Genomic DNA, 16085 nt, shown 5'->3' on the forward strand with positions numbered 1-16085 from the left:
ATAATATTATAATGATTTATTATTTATACCCCGCCGATCCGGCCGGGTTTCCCCAGCCGCTCTGGGTGGCTCCCAACAGAATATTAAAAACATGATAAAACGTCAAACGTTAAAAGCTTCCCTGAACAGGGCTGCCTTCAGATGGCTTCTAAAAGTCAGGTAGTTGTTTATTTCCTTGACATCTCATGGGAGGGTGTTCCACAGGGCGGGCGCCACCACCGAGAAGACCCTCTGCCTGGTTCCCTGTAACTTGGCTTCTCACAGTGAGGGAACTGCCAGAAGGCCCTCAGAGCTGGACCTCAATGTCCGGGCTGGACGATGGAGGTGGAGATGCTCCTTCAGGGTTACTGGGCCGTTTAGGGCTTTCAAGGTCAGCACCAACACTTTGAATTGTGCTCGGAAACATCCTGGGAGCCAATGTAGTTCTTTCAGGACTGGTGTTATGTGGTCCCGGCGGCCGCTCCCAGTTCCCAGTCTAGCTGCCGCATTCTGGATTAGTTGTAGTTTCCGGGTCACCTTCAAAGGTAGCCCCACGTAGAGCGCATGGCAGTAGTCTAAGCAGGAGATAACCAGAGCATGCACCACTCTGGCAAGACAGTCTGCGGGCAGGGAGGGTCTCATCCTGCATACCAGATGGAGCTGCCCTGGACACAGAACTGACCTGCGCCTCCATGGACAGCTGTGAGTCCAAAATGACTGTGAGTCCCATATGGTCTCAGCGGCCGCTCCCAGTCACCAGTCTGGCTGCCGCATTCTGGATTAGTTGTAGTTTCCGGGTCACCTTCAAAGGCAGTCCCACACATTTATATAGGGTGTTAGGGGAGGGGCAGTATCTTTGCCGGGGGCACGCCATGCTCCTTCTGGGGTCAATTTCTCCACCTTTGGCCCCTAACCTGCACTCAGCTATCACCTGCGGCTCCTAGAAGCCCTCAGCGTGAGACAGCGGAACCACCTGGGAACGGCTTTAACTGGTCGGCTAATCCAGGTGAGGGCAGCTAAACCAGGTAAAGGGACCCCTGACCATTAGGTCGAGTCGTGGCCGACTCTGGAGTTGCGGCGCTCATCTCGCTTTACTGGCCGAGGGAGCCGGCGTACAGCTTCCGGGTCATGTGGCCAGCAGGACTAAGCCGCTTCTGGTGAACCAGAGCAGGGCACGGAAACACCGTTTACCTTCCCGCTGGAGTGGTACCTATTTATCTACTTGCACTTTGATGTGCTTTCAAACTGCTAGGTTCGCAGGAGCAGGGACCAAGCAATGGGAGCTCACCCCGTCGTCTTGGGGATTTGAACCGCCCACCTTCTGATCAGCCAGCCCTAGGCTCTGTGGTTTAACCCACAGCGCCACCCGCGTCCCTTTCGGTTTGCCTACCCATGCCTTAAACAGTCACGGTTTCCCCTAGAGATTCCTGGGAACTGGAGTTTGAAGTTTGAAGTTATCCCCAGCTTGGTTTAACAGCCAGCCCCTCTTTTCCAGGGAATTCTGGGAACTGTAGTCCTGACCAAGGACTCTGCCCTACAAAACTGGGGTGGGGTGGGGCTTGCCCCCCAAAGCACCCGCCACCTGAGACATTTATCTCCCATTGATAAACAGAGGCAAGCAATTAAGGAAACAAAAAACCCGTATCCAGAAACTCAGAAGTTGATGGCTATGATATTTTTGTGTATTTGTGATGTGCTGTTTTCTTTTTGTTTACAAGAGATGTGCTGTTTTTCTTTCGTTCTGTTTCCCCTTCCCATCCCCTCTCTCTTTTTCTTCACCTAAGTTTTCTTTCTGTGTGTATATAGGTTGATTTTAAACCGATAAAGATTGCACTTGGAAAACAAGCAAAAGGTATTCGTCTCCCTCCGCCCAACGAAATAGAAAGCTAAAAAGTTTCCCGTGTGTGTGTGTGTGTTTGCAGGCACGAGGGCAATTTCCGGAAGCTTGCAAAGGAACCCGGGGCATTTTTCTTACCTGCATTCTGCTACACATACACATCCATGAGCTCTGCAGCTGCCAAATCGCCCCCTTTCCGCTGCCCCGGTCAGCCAGATTTATTCACAGATTCAGCAGGAAAAGGGATTAGGTCAACACAAACCATCAAATGCGGCCAGAGAACAGCCTTGCAAAATTGCAAAAGCAAACCTTCACGAATCGTTTCGGAAATCCGCGCACGGGGCAGATTTGCCGTTCATCGGTTCCCTGCCCCGCCGGAGACCCGTAGACTCACTCCGATGCCCTCATTTCAGTGGGCCTACTCTGAGTTAGAACTCGATTGAATACAGCCCAGAAATATTTTATTATTTCTTACCCAAAGGACCTGGGGCAGTTACGAGAAACACAACTTAAGCAGCCTACGAAAGAAACCTCTGTCCGTACCCCCCCCCCCAAATCAAGAACTGATTATCAGCAAATCGCTGTGTATCTTTTACGGACACAAAACACACACATGTCGTTCTTTGGGCCATCAAACTGTAGCCCAATCTAGCAACGAAGGGGAGGAAAAAAACTTCTAGTTGTGGCGGAGGTGAAATATTTGGAAAGGAGTGATTAAAAATGAAAACAGACACAGCACAAAAGTCCATTTTTGGCCTAGTACAAAACATCGGGTGGCATTTCTTTTTTAATGTTTTAAAAAGCATTTTGCGCACGAATCATAATTTACATTACCGGCGGTGGCCCGAAGGGGATCTGGGCAGGTTGAGAGCCCCCACCAGTCCCAAGTGGCTTTTTTCTAAGGTCATACAACATATTAAGCGGAGCTAAAAAGAAGAAGACAGACTTCAGCTAAGGCAGAGATACCCAAGCGGCACCCACCGGGTGCAGCTAAACTACAACTCTGACGTCTGGAGGGCCAGGGGTTCTGACATCCCTGATCGGCAAAGAGGCGGCTCCTGCTCTGAAAAAGGAATATTTATTTTAAATAGAGACCCTGACCCGGGAGGACTTAAACAGTGACAGGCATTACGTGGCTAATAATGTTCTACTAACATATATATAATAGGGACGCGGGTGGCACTGTGGGTTAAACCACAGAGCCTAGGGCTTGCCGATCAGAAGGTCAGCGGTTCGACTCTGGGGTTGCGGCGCTCATCTCGCTTTACTGGCCGAGGGAGCCGGCATACATCTTCCGGGTCATGTGGCCAGCAGGACTAAGCCGCTTCTGGCGAACCAGAGCAGCGCACGGAAACGCTGTTTACCTTCCCGCCGGAGCGATACCTATTTATCTACTTGCACTTTGATGTGCTTTCGAACTGCTAGGTGGGCAGGAGCAGGGACCGAGCAATGGGAGCTCACCCCGTCATTGCGGGGATTCGAACCGCCGACCTTCTGATCGGCAAGTCCTAGGCTCTGTGGTTTAACCCACAGCACCACCCTATTCTATTACATATTCTCTGCTTAAGAATTACTACAATTTGAGCTTCTGTTATCGCATGATTGCAGGTGTGGGACGATTGAAAGGCTTGTTTGCCTCGGTGATATTGAATTGAACACGTTCCCTAATTTTGTTCACATGGTATTGATTTATTTTATTAGTTGTATCTCCACCATATGCCCTCTATTCAAGAACTGTGAAATAATACAGGATATGTATGTGTTGTCGGAACACAATTAGCCACAGGTTGCCTGTTATTGTTTAAGTTTGCCCGTGCTTGCAACACAGGGGATCTACCGTATTTTTCGCCCTATAAGACGCACCAGACCACAAGGCGCACCTAGTTTTTGGAGGAGGAAAACAAGAAAAAAAATATTCTGAATCTCAGAAGCCAGAACAGCAAGAGGGATCGCTGCGCAGTGAAAGCAGCAATCCCTCTTGCTGTTCTGGCTTCTGGGATAGCTGCGCAGCCTGCATTTGCTCCATAAGACGCACACACATTTCCCCTTACCTTTTAGGAGGGAAAAAGTGAGTCTTGTAGAGGAAAAAATATGGTGTTTTGTTACGTATCGCCGACCCGGGAAGAGGCATTCTCTTCCACACAGCAGCGAATGCTGATTCTTCGATTAGGGGTCAAGAGAATCTGTGTCGCTTAGGACGCTGCAAAACTACAACTCCCATCGTCCCTGCCCATTGGTTGTGCTGGTTTCCGGGGCCGGTGGAATCTGCAGCCAATTTTTGGAAGAGGCATTTCCACACTTCCAGGAGGAAATTAATCTACTAGCTAGAGGCAGCTCATTCAATGATATTCAGAGTTGCAGATAAAGTGGTACCTTGGTTCTCAAACGTTGTCGAACAAATCGGCTCCCCGATGCCGCAAACCCGGACGTGAGCGCTCCGGTTTGCGGACGTTTTTCGGGAGCCGAATGTCCGACGCGGCTTCCGCTTGAGTGCAGCCCATCGGAAGCCCCTCGCCTTGGTTTCCGAACGGTTTCGGGAGCACGATTTCTGTTCTTATCCTGAAGCAAAGTGCTTAACCCGAGGTAACCTGAAGCATATGTAACCCGAGGTACCACTGTATGTGTGTGTGTGTGTGTGTGTATCGGAATGGATTAATCCGTTCTGTATTACTTTCTATGGGAAAGCAGCACGCCTTGGTTTTGGAACGCTTTGGTTTTGGAACGGAATTTCCGGAACGGATTAAGTTTGAGACGCAAGGGACCACTGTATTCCCAATCCTTAATCCTTGACCTAAAGAGGAGCTGGGAAGGATCATTTTCAGATTGGGAGCAGGCAGAATCTGTAGCCTTCCAGATTGGGCGGAAACGGCACCCTATAGCCTGCCCCACAAGCTACGGTGTGTATATTTCCAGAAGTCTAGGCGCAGAATTCGCCGGTTCTCAGGTTCTTTGCCCAACCTCTTGCCGCTTGGGAGAAGCCAATGGGGCTCTTTGGGGGGGGGGGGCGCGATGTGGGAAAGGAACTCCTAGGCCCCTCTCTAAAGAGAAACCACGTCGTCTGTGCCAGGGTACTCCGGGAAATTCAGTTCGAACTTTTTCTGCACGTCATAAGGCAGGAAGCGGCCAGCCACCAGGTGGTGCTTGCCCACAAACCGCGTGGCGCACTGTTTGGGGGCGGCCAGGGAGACGAGGACGTCGGGACTGATGCCGTCGGAAGTGCCCGTCTCCACATCCCAGCCTGAAAAGAAAGGGGGTTTTGGGGGGGACAGGGAAGAGAGAGGATAATCAGAAGCGTCTTGCTGGATCGAAGCATCTAAAGCCCACAGAGGCCACCCCTTATCTCTCTACCATCCCTGTTCTCTGTTCGTGGCGTTAGGGGGTAGACTGCTCTTGGGCATGGAGGTTCTATTGAGCTGACGAGACTGAATGTGAAAAGGATCTAGGAGTCTTGGTTGACCACAAACTTGACATGAGCCAACAGTGTGACGCGGCAGCTCAAAAAGCCAATGCAATTCTGGGCTGCGTCAATAGGAGTATAGCATCTAGATCAAGGGAAGTAATAGTGCCACTGTATTCTGCTCTGGTCAGACCTCACCTGGAGTACTGTGTCCAGTTCTGGGCACCACAGTTCAAGAAGGACACTGACAAACTGGAACGTGTCCAGAGGAGGGCAACCAAAATGGTCAAAGGCCTGGAAACGATGCCTTATGAGGAACGGCTAAGGGAGCTGGGCATGTTTAGCCTGGAGAAGAGGAGGTTAAGGGGTGATATGATAGCCATGTTCAAATATATAAAAGGATGTCACATGGAGGAGGGAGAAAGGTTGTTTTCTGCTGCTCCAGAGAAGCGGACACGGAGCAATGGATCCAAACTACAAGAAAGAAGATTCCACCTAAACATGAGGAAGAACTTCCTGACAGTAAGAACTGTTCGACAGTGGAATTTGCTGCCAAGGAGTGTGGTGGAGTCTCCTTCTTTGGAGGTCTTTAGGCAGAGGCTTGACAACCATATGTCAGGAGTGCTCTGATGGTGTTTCCTGCTTGGCAGGGGGTTGGACTCGATGGCCCTTGTGGTCTCTTCCAACTCTATGATTCTATGACTGCTCTTGGGAATGGAGGTTCTATTGAGTTGACGATACTGAATGTGGGAATGTTTATAAAAAAAATTCAAACAGTCTGGTTCCTGTATACCTGAAGGAGCGTCTCCACCTCCATCGTCCAGCCCGGACACTGAGATCCAGCACCAAGGGCCTTCTGGCGGTTCCCTCATTGCGAGAAGTGAGGTTACAGGGAACCAGGCAGAGGGCCTTCTCGGTGGTGGCGCCTGCCCTGTGGAACGCCCTCCCTTCAGATGTCAATGAAATAAACAACTCTCTGACTTTTAGAAGCCATCTGAAAGCAGCCCTGTTTAGTGAAGTTTTTAATGTTTGACGTTTTATCGTGTTTTTAATATTCTGTGGGTTAAACCACAGAGCCTAGGACTTGCCGATCAGAAGGTCGGCGGTTCAAATCCCCACAATGGGGTGAGCTCCCGTTGCTCGGTCCCTGCTCCTGCCAACCTAGCAGTTCGAAAGCATGTCAAAGTGCAAGTAGATAAATAGGTACCGCTCCGTCGGGAAGGTAAATAGCGTTTCCGTGTGCTGCTCTGGTTTGCCAGAAGCGGCTTAGTCCTGCTGGCCATATGACCTGGAAGCTGTACACCGGCTCCCTCGGCCAGTAAAGCGAGATGAGCCCCACAACCCCAGAGTCGGCCACGACTGGACCTAACGGTCAGGGGTCCCTTTACCTTTTTATGTAGTGAGGAAACTGCCCAGAGTGGCTGGGGAGGCCAGATGGGCGGAGTATAAGTAATAAATTATTATTACAGTGGTACCTCGGGTTAAGTACTTAATTCGTTCCGGAGGTCCGTTCTTAACCTGAAACTGTTCTTAACCTGAAGCACCACTTTAGTCAATGGGGCCTCCTGCCACCGCTGCACAATTTCAGTTCTCATCCTGAAGCAAAGTTCTTAACCTGAAGCACTATTTCTGGGTTGCTGGAGTCTGTAACCTGAAGCATATATAACCCGAGGTACCACTGTATTATTATTATTATTATTATTATTATTAGCCCTGAGATGGCTTACACAACCTCACACCACCCAGGGAAAAGCATATTCCAAACAACAGCAGTTGAATCAGAGAGCACCTTCGCTGTGGCTGAATTATTATTACAGGGATTACCGTATTTTTCGCCCTATAGGACGCACTTTTCCCCCTCCAAAAATGAAGGGGAAATGTATGTGCGTCCTATGGGGAGAATGCAGGCTTTCGCTGAAGCGTGGAGAGCGAGAGGGGTCGATGCGCACAGAACCCTCTCGCTCTCCAGGCTTCAGGAAGCTCTCCGCAAGCCTTGCAAGCCCAGCAGCTGTTCCCGTCGGGAGCGCAAGGCTTGCGGGCGGCAGCCTGCAGCCCGGAGCACGGGGCACCCTCTGGAGGACACCCTGTGCTTCGGGCAGGTGTCCGCAAGCCTTGCACACCCGGGGGGAGTTCCCCCGGGTGCGCAAGGCATGCGGGCAGCTGCCTGCAGCCCACAAGCTCGGGGGACAGCGGGGAGGCGGAGTGCCACCATCCCGCTGTTCCCCAACCTGGTTTTGGGGGGGAAATAAAGGGGGGAATTTTTTTCTTTATTTCCCCCCCAAAAAACTAGATGCGTCCTATGGGCCGGAGCGCCCTATGGGACGAAAAGTACGGTAATTGAGGAAGCGGGAGAGAACCAGCCTCTTTGAGCCGACGGAGAAGAAAACCTGGTATGGAAATGCCATTTCCCAAAAAACCTTTCTGCTCCGTCACGGTGCAGAGCGGCTGAAAAAGAAAGGAGGGAACGGAGGGAGAGATTTCTCAGATTCACCTCTCCTCGTTTGCTCTTTCTGATGGCGAAAGCAGAGACCCGGTTGCCGCTGTCCAGCCAGACACAGAGAGAAAAAAAAGGGACTATTTGGGTTATGACTTCATGTCTCGGTTTGGAGAAGCTGATGCCTCGCCGTTTTTTGAGCTTCCAATAGCTTCTGGAGACGGCTGCTGTTTGTGCCAGGCCGCTGGGGTGAAACTGGGCAGGGTGGCGGAAGGGGGGGCGTAATTCCTCAGACCACCGCGAGAGGCAAGGTTTCAGGCTAAGCCCGTAGGGCATGGGTGGGTAAACTAAGGCCCGGGGGCCGGATCCGGCCCAATCGCCTTCTCAATCCGGCCCACGGATGGTCCGGGAATCAGCGTGTTTTTACATGAGTAGAATGTGTCCTTTTATTTAAAATAATAATAATAAATTTTATTTATATCCCGCCCTCCCCAGCCAAACCCGGGTTCAGGGAGGCTAACAACCATAAAATAGTACAACCTTCTAAAATCATTCATTATAAAATTAATTCAAATCAAATTGATGGCAACCGTTAGGCTAGAGTTCTGTAAAGATTGCCAAAGGAGGGGGTCAGGCTGTGCCCTGGCCAAAGGCTTGGTGGAACAGCTCCGTCTTGCAGGCCCTGCGGAAAGATGTCAAGTCCCGCAGGGCCCTAGTCTCTTGGGACAGAGCGTTCCACCAGAACGGAGCCACAGCCGAAAAAGCCCTGGTTCTGGTTGAGGCCAGGCTAACCTCTCTGTGGCCTGGGACCTTCAAGATGTTTTTGTTTGAAGACCGTAAGGTCCTCTGTGGGACATACCAGGAGAGGCAGTCCCGTAGGTACGAGGGTCCTAGGCCGTAAGGTAAGGTAAAGGTACCCCTGCCCGTACGGGCCAGTTTTGACAGACTCTAGGGTTGTGCGCCCATCTCACTTAAGAGGCCGGGGGCCAGCGCTGTCCGCAGACACTTCCGGGTCACGTGGCCAGCATGACAAAGCCGCATCTGGTGAGCCAGAGCCGCACACGGAAACGCCGTTTACCTTCCCGCCAGTAAGCGGTCCCTATTTATCTACTTGCATCCGGAGGTGCTTTTGAACTGCTAGGTTGACAAGCGCTGGGACCGAGCAACGGGAGCGCACCCCGCTGCAGGGATTCGAACCGCCGACCTTCGATCGGCAAGCCCTAGGCACTGAGGCTTTTACCCACAGCGCCACCCGCGTCCCCAGGCCGTATAGGGCTTTAAAGGTTAAAACCAGCACCTTAAACCTGATCCTGTACTCCACCGGGAGCCAGTGCAGCTGGTATAGCACCGGGTGAATGTGATCCCGTAGCGAGGACCCCATAAGGAGTCTCGCCGCGGCATTCTGCACCCGCTGGAGTTTCTGGGTCAGTCTCAAGGGCAGCCCCACGTAGAGCGAGTTACAATAATCCAGTCTGGAGGTGACCGTCGCGTGGATCATAGTAATTCAACAGGGATTCGCCGGGGACACACACGACACAGCAGGCTGCTGTTCAGCAGGGGAAGCATACCAGATGGGACGTCCAGGCTGATGAGAGGGATCCGTATTTGCTTGAGCGTGGCCAGGATCGTACCGAACGGCTCCGGCAACTCGCCCGGCGTGGCCTCCACTCCGAGCAAGGCGTCAATCACCAGGTTGTAAGCGTCGCTGATCAGCTGAGTCTGACACCAGAGGAGAGGATGAGAGAGGAGGGGACTCACATCACAACCACGCAGTTGCGGGTTCCCCAAGTCTTATAGCTACACAAACAAGTTGTTGTCACCAGGTTGATGGACTATATGGAACTGATAGAAAGGACTGACAGAATCCGAGACCAGGGAGAAGAGACGGTGGAAGAAGATTGGGAAAAAATTAAAAATCTACCTAGAGAAATATTGTAAAATTAATGTTAGGAAATGTTGGAATGAAATTACATGACTTTAGTAGAAACATTATAAGGAGTTAAGTACAGTGGTGCCTCGCAAGACGAAAAGAATCCGTTCCGCGAGTCTCTTCGTCTAGCGATTTTTTCGTCTTGCGAAGCAACCCTATTACCGGATTAGCGCTATTAGCGGTTTAGCAGCTATTAGCAGCTATTAAAGGCTTAAGGGATTAGCGGATTAGCTGCTAAAAGGCTATTAGCAGCTTAGTGCCTTAGAAAAAGGGGGTGGGGAGCGGAAAAAAAATTGCAAGACATTTTCGTCTTGCGAAGCAAGCCCATAGAGAAATTCGTCCTGCGAAGCACATTGAAAAACGGAAAACCCTTTCGTCTAGCGGGTTTTCCGTCTTGCGAGGCATTCGTCTTGCGGAGCACCACTGTATAAATAAATTTTAAGGTTTTGATGGTAAGATAAGGTTAAAATAAATTAAGATAATTAAATGACAAAGCAGTGAAAGATGGAAAGGATTTGCTGATATAGTTAATAACTGGAATACAAAAAAGGGAGATGTGAGGAGGTCGAGGAAATAAGTTAATTAAAGATAAGGATAAATATTGGAGGTGTTTTTAATTGTTTTTGTTTGTGTTTTGATGTATTGTGTTTTTTGTTCTTTTTTATGTATTTTTATGTATTTTTTCCTTTTTCTATTTTTTTCTTTTTTCCTTTTGCTTTTTCTCTGTAATTTTTAAACTTCTAATAAATATTATTTAAAAACAAAACAAAAAACAAGTTGTTGTCTACCGAACGAGGTGCATGTAAAACACCGTGTGAAAGAATCTCGATGCAGCCCTTATTATTAATACTATTAGAGTGGTACAGTGGTATCTCTGGTTGTGGACACAATCCGTTCCAGGGTGTCGTTTGCACCCCTAAAAGTCTGTAACCAAAGCGGCGCTTCTGTGCATGTGCAAAGCGCAATAGAGCGCTTCTGCGCATGTGTGAAGTGCACAGAACGCTTCTGAGTGTGCGCTATTGCACATGTGGCGAAACCCAGAAATAACATTTCTGGGTTTGCTGCGCTCTTAACCCGAAAAAACGCAACATGAAGCGTTCGCAAGAAGAGGTATGACTGTACCTTGGTTCTCAAACTTAATCCGTTCCGGAAGTCCGTTCCAAAACCAAGGCGCACTTTCCCATAGAAAGTCGTGCAAAATTGATCAATCTGTTCCAGACTTTTAAAAACAACCCCTAAAACAGCAATTTAACGCGAATTTCACGATCTAATGAGACCATTGATCCATAAAATGAAAGCAATCATCAATGTACTGTGCTATACAATAAATAAGACAGTATTGTAGATGATAAAAATTAAAATTACCTTTTTTTCTTCCCTGCACTGATGATAAGTCATTGTTTGGGTGGGGGGGCTTTTATCCATTTTCACAGTCACAGTATCAATCAATCAGTAGCTGAACTGGGATCCACACAGTCACAAAAACAAATGAACCGAAAAAGCCTCAAAAACAAAAATGCAAAATAAATAGCAAAAGCGCCAGATTTAATCCACTCCGGAAGTCCGTTTGACTTCCGAAACGTTCAGAAACCAAGGCGCGGCTTCTGATTGGTGCAGGCTCCCCAGAAACAATAGCTGACAGCCGCGTCGGACGTTCGGCTTCCGAAAAACATTTGAGAACCGGAACACACACTTCCAGGTTTTCAGAGTTTGAGAACCAAGGCATTTAAGAACCAAGGTACCACTGTTTTACTATTATTTTTTTATTTGTACGCTGCCCAACTGACTGGGTTGCCCCCCCCCCCTGGTCATCTCACAGTCTCTGCCTCCAGCTGCAAACCTGCGCCCAATACCTTGCTGAGACAACATGAATCTCCTGTCTCCGCTTCAGGACTGCTGTCCGTGGTGCTGAATTAGTTCTGTAGCCACTGTCCAAGGTCCTGGACCTAGCTTGGCCTTAAGCCATCGGTTCTCAACCTGTGGGTCCCCAGATGTTGTTGGACTACAACTCCCATCATCCCTGAGCTCTGGCCTAGATCAAGGAAAGTAATAGTGCCACTGTATTCTGCTCTGGTCAGACCTCACCTGGAGTACTGTGTCCAGTTCTGGGCACCACAGTTCAAGAAGGACACTGACAAACTGGAACGTGTCCAGAGGAGGGCAACCAAAATGGTCAAAGGCCTGGAAACGATGCCTTATGAGGAACGGCTAAAGGAGCTGGGCATGTTTAGCCTGGAGAAGAGGAGGTTAAGGGGTGATATGATAGCCATGTTCAAATATATAAAAGGATGTCACATAGAGGAGGGAGAAAGGTTGTTTTCTGCTGCTCCAGGGAAGCGGACACGGAGCAATGGATCCAAACTACAAGAAATAAGATTCCACCTAAACATTAGGAAGAACTTCCTGACAGTAAGAGCTGTTTGACAGTGGAATTTGCTGCCAAGGAGTGTGGTGGAGTCTCCTTCTTTGGAGGTCTTTTAGCAGAGGCTTGACAACCATATGTCAGGAGTGCTCTGATGGTGTTTCCTGCTTGGCAGGGGGTTGGACTCGATGGCCCTTGTGGTCTCTTCCAACTCTAGGATTCTATGAACATCTGGGGACCCACAGGTTGAGAAAGGCTTACACCAGGCTTCCTCAACCTCGGCCCTCCAGATGTTTTTGGCCTACAACTCCCATGATCCCTTGCTAGCAGGACCAGTGGTCAGGGATGATGGGAATTGTAGTCTCGAAACATCTGGAGGTTGAGGAAGCCTGGCTTATGCAGACTCTATGGAAGAGCTTCCCCTCTATCCTCTTAGCTCAGTGGTTCTCAACCTGTGGGTCCCCAGATGTTGTTGGACTACAACTCCCATCATCCCTGAGCTCTGGCCTTGCTATCTAGGGGTGATGGGAGTTGTAGTTCAACAACATCTGGGGACCTACAGGTGGAGAAAGGATGTAGACTTAGCTGTTTTGCTACTAGGTCGGGGTCCTGTAAAATACAGAGAGTTGGAAACTCATCTCGCTTTTCTGGCCGAGGGAGCCGGCGTACAGCTTCTGGGTCATGTGGCCAGCAGGACTAAGCTGCTTCTGGCGAACCAGAGCAGCGCACGGAAACGCCGTTTACCTTCCCGCCAGAGCGGTACCTATTTATCTACTTGCACTTTGAGGTGCTTTCGAACTGATAGGTTGGCAGGAGCAAGGACCGAGCAACGGGAGCTCACCCCGCCGCGGGGATCCGAACCGCCGTCCTTCTGATCAGCAAGTCCTAGGCTCTGTGGTTTAACCCACAGCGCCACCCGCGTCCCTTAGATATGCATTACGATACGATAATCTTTATTGTCATTGTCCCATACAGAACAACGAAACTGAAAATCTACATCAGACATTCAGGCATTCTCTAGGATCCAAACTGAGTACAGAACATAAAATCAGCTACAACTGATCCTCACGGAAGCTGTCCCAAGACCAGATCTGACCCGCAACATTGCAATGTGCCGTCACTGCACATTAGGGAGCAACGAGACCCAACTGGCCACGAATCGGCATGAAATGAGCATGAAAAACATGGCACAGATGCTCACCAACGTTGCTCCCTCTATTATTTTTGCAAATGTCTTGGACACCAAAAAAATGTCTGCAAGCAAACTTCCAGCGTATTTCTGGCACGCTCCCTGCGGTTTCAAGCAGTAACATTTGGTATGATCCCTAATTTTAGCTCTCCAGAAGGACGCTTGCCATTTTGTTTTAACTTCTCTTGCAGCTGGCTTCTTCCTGAGCACAAACACTGCAAGATTATAGCAAACGGATCCGGCTTCTGTTGCGATTTAGCAAAAACTGCAAAGCCAAAGATTTTCGAAATAATGAGGGCAAGGGTCTATGACGCTGTGAGGTTAGGGCGTCCGTCCCAGGAACCAGCGAGGAACTGGGATATGACCAGAAAGCCACACACATACTCAAAACCTTTCTCTGTAATTTCTTTTCAGGACGTCAGGACACAAAAATGTCATTAAAAGAGGCTTGGAGATGGACGTCTCTTTTAAAACACAGAACAGGATGCAATTTGCGAGGCCACAACCAATCCCCCAATATCTAAAGTGAGGGCCTTGAGGATGGTGGGGAAAGCGTGGAATTCGATTCAATTCATATTTAAAGGCCGATCTACCATATTCAAGGGACGTGGGTGGCGCTGTGGGTTAAACCACAGAGCCTAGGGCTTGCCGATCAGAAGGTCAGCGGTTTGAATCCCCGTGAAAGGGTGGGCTCCCATTGCTCGGTCCCTGCTCCTGCCCACCTAGCAGTTCAAAAGCACGTCAAAGTGCAAGTAGATAAATAGGTACCGCTCCAGCGGGAAGGTAAACAGCGTTTCCGTGCGCTGCTCTGGTTCGCCAGAAGCGGCTTAGTCCTGCTGGTCACATGACCCGGAAGCTGGACGCCGGCTCCCCCGGCCAGTAAAGCGAGATGAGCGCCGCAACCCCAGAGTTGGCCACCACTGGACCTAATGGTCAGGGGTCCCTTTACCTTTTTTACCTCATTCACACTTCCTGAGAGAAGAGCAAACCGAAATAGGGTGGTACCTTGGTTTTCAAACGGCTTGGTACTCAAAGAACGTGGAACCCAAACGCTGCAAAGTAAGTGTTCTGGTTTGCAAACTTTTTTGGGAAGCTGAACGTGCTCCATTTTGAGTGCTACGCTTACGATTTGTGAGTGCCACACTTCCGTTTTGAGTGTTACGCTGAGGTCGGCCTGTTTTTGCTATTTATTTTGCGTTTCTGTTTTAGCGGCTGTTTTTCGTTTTGTTTTTGTGACTGTGCGGAACCCAGTCTGGCTACTGACGGATCGATTGTGCGACTGCAGTACATTGTTTATTGCTTTCATTTAATAATAATAATAATAATAATAATAATAATAATAATAATAATAATGTTATTTGTACCCTGCCCATCTGGCTGGGTCTCCCCAGCCACTCTGGGCGGTTTCCAACAAAGATTAAAAATACATTAAAATGTCACACATTAAAAACTTCCCTGAACAGGGCTGCCTTCAGATGTCTTCTACAAGTCAGGTAGTTGTTTATTTCCTTGACATCTGATAGGAGGGCATTCCACAGGGAGGGAGCCACCACCGAGAAGGCCCTCTGCCTGGTTCCCTGTAGCTTTGCTTCTCGCAGGGAGGGAACTGCCAGAAGGCCCTCGGAGCTGGACCTCAGTGTTCGGGCTGGATGATGGGGGTGGAGACGCTCCTTCAGGTATACAGGGCAGGTTAGGGCTTTCAAGGTCAGCACCAGCACTTTGAATTGTGCTCGTAATGGTCTCATTAGATAGTAAAATCCATGTTTGATTGCTGTTTTAGGGGTTGTGCTTTTAAAAGCCTGGAACGGATTAATCCGTTTTGCATTGCTTTCCATGGGAAAGCAGCGCGCCTTGGTTTCGGAACGCTTTGGTCTTGGAACGGAATTTTAAGTTTGAGAACCAAGGCACCGCTGTACAATCATCTGTTAACATCTGCCATCAAGAAGGAAACAGAAAAATAACTACCAAATTTTTAGATGACATCTTTTAGTGTTTAATTGGTTATTGTATTTTTGTGTTCTGTTGGAAGCTGCCCAGAGTGGCTGGGGAAACCCAGCCAGATGGGCGGGGTATAAATAATAAATTATTTTTGTTGTTCTTGTTGCACCAAGATGCTCCCTTGCAACTGAGGGACCAGAAAGACTTTGCTCACCTCCGCTGGCAGGTAAGAAAGAAATGGTATGTCCATCTTTTCGCACTGGGTGGTGAAATCCCGGAAGAGAGGATTCGAAGATCTCTTCGGGTAGAAAATGGTGGGCTCGTATTCCTGCAAGAAGAAACATGAGGCGGAGACAAAAGAGGAAGGGATACTACTACTACTACTACTACTACTACTACTACTAATAATAATAATAATAATGTTGTTGTTGTTTTGTCGTTTTGTCGTGTCCGCCTCTTCATGGCCCCCTGGACCAGAGCACGCCAGGCACTCCTGTCTTGATAGCTCTCACTTCCATACATCACTACTGCAAAAACCAGAGCTTTGACTATACAGACCTTTGTTGGCAAGGAGATGTCTCTGCCTTTTGAGATGCTGTCTAGGTTTGTCATCGCTTTTCTCCCAAGAAGCAGGCGTCTTTTAATTTCGTGACTGCTGTCACCATCTGCAGTGATCGTGGAGCCCAAGAAAGTAAAATCTCTCACTGTTCAAAAGGTATATCAGTGCATTCAAATCTGAATTGTCAAATTGTGTTGTTATTGGTATTATGGTTTTTGTTGTATGTGTCTTTTGCGGTTGATGTTTGTATCGAAAACACAATTCAACAATTATTTTTTTAAAAAGAGATGCAGAATCGCTGGGGTGAGGTTGAAGGAGAGAGAATGCTCTGTGTTAGCACTAAAAATATTGGCACCGTTGGCCGGGGTTTTCCTGAGCTTTGTAAACTGCAAAGAAAGCTCAGAGAGAAATGCATGGTTCTGCTTTTAATGCAAACGGCGCTTTAGCTTTTGAAACCCAC

The 16085-nt window shown here is 49.0% G+C and overlaps 1 protein-coding gene across 1 annotated transcript in view; it reads right to left on the reverse strand.

Annotated features, from left to right (window-relative positions):
* Positions 1–4854: 4854 nt before the first annotated feature.
* YJEFN3 (YjeF N-terminal domain containing 3) overlaps positions 4855–16085 on the reverse strand; it is a gene marked incomplete at its 3' end in the record, with an annotated part of 119755 nt that continues 108524 nt past the window's right edge. Inside the window, exons 5-7 of the mRNA XM_083421875.1 lie at positions 15281–15394; positions 9216–9366; positions 4855–5054 (exon numbers count right to left, since the gene is read on the reverse strand). Of these exons, the coding sequence (XP_083278001.1) occupies positions 4855–5054; positions 9216–9366; positions 15281–15394 (465 nt within the window). The remainder of the gene's footprint in view (positions 5055–9215; positions 9367–15280; positions 15395–16085) is intronic.

The sequence above is a fragment of the Podarcis tiliguerta genome (genome assembly GCF_965153285.1).
Source record: "Podarcis tiliguerta genome assembly, chromosome: 18".
Taxonomy (NCBI): Eukaryota; Metazoa; Chordata; class Lepidosauria; order Squamata; family Lacertidae; genus Podarcis; species Podarcis tiliguerta.